Here is a 1691-nt window from a genome sequence, read left to right as displayed (position 1 = left end):
CAGCGCCCCGGGGCCGCGCCGCGTCGCGCCGCACACAGAGCCAGGACACCAGCACAGCCACTCGGTCTGGCTACAATTTATTTGGTTTCCCGCAGGCGTCAGTGCAGCTCCGAGAGGTCCCCGCATGCTCCCCCAGTAAAAAAGTGCACCCCCCACCCGCCGAGCCAGGGAGAGCGCACGGGGCATGCAGAGCAAAGGCATCGCTGGAGGGGGAGGGAGGTAGAAAAGCTGCCAGAGCACAAGGAGGACGGGGGTCCCGGGGCTCAGGGAATGGGTCTGTCCACGGCAGCGGGCCCCAGCCCTGCGGTGCTGGCAGGGAGCTGGCCTTGCTCCCCAGAGCCCCCGCCCTGCGGGGCTATGGCCATGCATACACACTCCTGCACCACCCAGCTCCCAGCCAAGAGCCTACTCCTGCCTGTGGTGGGACAACCTGAGCAGCAATAGGGAGAGGCTATCTCGAGGGGCAGGGGCAGGGGCAGGGTCCTGGGCTGGCCTGCTCCATGATGGGGATTGCATAGCGCAGGGGCTGGGCAGGGATGCGACCCTGCTCAGGCACTGGGTGAACTGCTGCGAGGCCCTAGTGCAGCGTGCACATGCGATCGCACCTAGGACCACATCAGATCTGGGCCAGCAGACCCCATGGTGCAGGGGGCACCAAGCTCAGGCCCTGCACATGGGGTACTCGCAAAACACAACAGCCCTCATGGCTACACAGCTGCTCCGACCACGGCCCCTGCGAGCCACGCATGCCCAGCAGAGCTGCCCCAGCAAGAGGTTACAGCACCTCTCCCTGTCCGCTGCCCCTGCAGGGAGTTGCCGTCATGGGCCCTGGAGGTAAACAGCCAGGCATGAGGAACCAGGAGCCCTGGCCTTAGAGGTCTGCCTGTCCTCTTCCACTGCTACGCTGTGGGGGTGGGCACGTGCTGGGGAGGAGCCAGCCCTGCTCCCAGGCCTGGTGCCAGTGCCCCAGGAAAGGCCAGTCCAGGTGCTGAATTGCCCAGGCAGAGATCCAGCTGCTGATGGAGCCTCCTGGCCAGCCTGGGGGCTTGGACCGGGTCCCTCAGAGGATGCTCTCCTTGTAGGCCCCGCTAAGGCTGTGCGGTCGGCTGCGCTCCAACCGGCGGGCAGACAGGAGGCGGCGCAGTGAGGAGGTAGAGCTCAGGTCCCCGCAGCTCTGCAGGTGGATCCCTTCCAGGGGCTGGTGCTCAGCTGCCGGCCATGGGCTCCGGGAAACCTGCAGCACCAGGGGAGAAGGGCAGCAGGGGCCTGTGTGACTGAGGGCAGCTGAGCAAGCACCCCCACCCAGCCCACTGGCAGCACCCACCCTCCCTGTCCGGGCCTTCCCTGCCCTTCTCTCAGGAATGGCTCTAGCCTGGGTTCTGCGCAGCTGGATGGGTGTAGAGCAGCCCCTGGGCAAAGGCAGGTGGGGACCAGAGCAGCTCTGTGCCAGGTCAGGCTGTAGCAGCAGCATCTCCTGCTTGAGGCCAGTGGTTGCCCAAGCTGGGGCAGCTCATGGGGCAGGGTGAGCAAAGGGCAGGCAGCAGCAAGGTGTGCTGACCCCTGGGGCTGCAGTCCCTCCCACACAGCGGGAGCAGCTGAGGCCAAGAGGCTGGTGACTCACGGAGAGGCATCTGCATCCCACCCACGGCAAGGCCTGGGCTGCCCTGCATGCACAGGCTCAGATGCAGGCA

General features: G+C 66.4%; 2 protein-coding genes across 4 annotated transcripts in view; both read right to left on the bottom strand.

Annotated features, from left to right (window-relative positions):
• Positions 1-1691, bottom strand: part of LOC102374423 (glucosylceramidase-like) — a 17105-nt gene that overhangs the window by 5336 nt on the left and 10078 nt on the right. The gene's annotated exons all lie outside the window — the stretch shown is intronic.
• Positions 63-1691, bottom strand: part of FAM189B (family with sequence similarity 189 member B) — a 7504-nt gene continuing 5875 nt past the window's right edge. For all 3 annotated transcript variants that reach the window (XM_025212617.1, XM_025212618.1, XM_025212619.1), the window contains one exon: positions 63-1234. In XM_025212617.1, the coding sequence (XP_025068402.1) occupies positions 1061-1234 (174 nt within the window). In that variant the 3' untranslated portion in view covers positions 63-1060. The remainder of the gene's footprint in view (positions 1235-1691) is intronic.

The sequence above is a fragment of the Alligator sinensis genome, unplaced genomic scaffold, assembly GCF_000455745.1.
Source record: "Alligator sinensis unplaced genomic scaffold, ASM45574v1 scaffold1165_1, whole genome shotgun sequence".
In the NCBI taxonomy this organism is placed as follows: domain Eukaryota; kingdom Metazoa; phylum Chordata; order Crocodylia; family Alligatoridae; genus Alligator; species Alligator sinensis.
The sequence above is the reverse complement of the archived record's forward strand: the minus strand, read 5'-3'. Positions and strand labels throughout refer to the sequence as shown.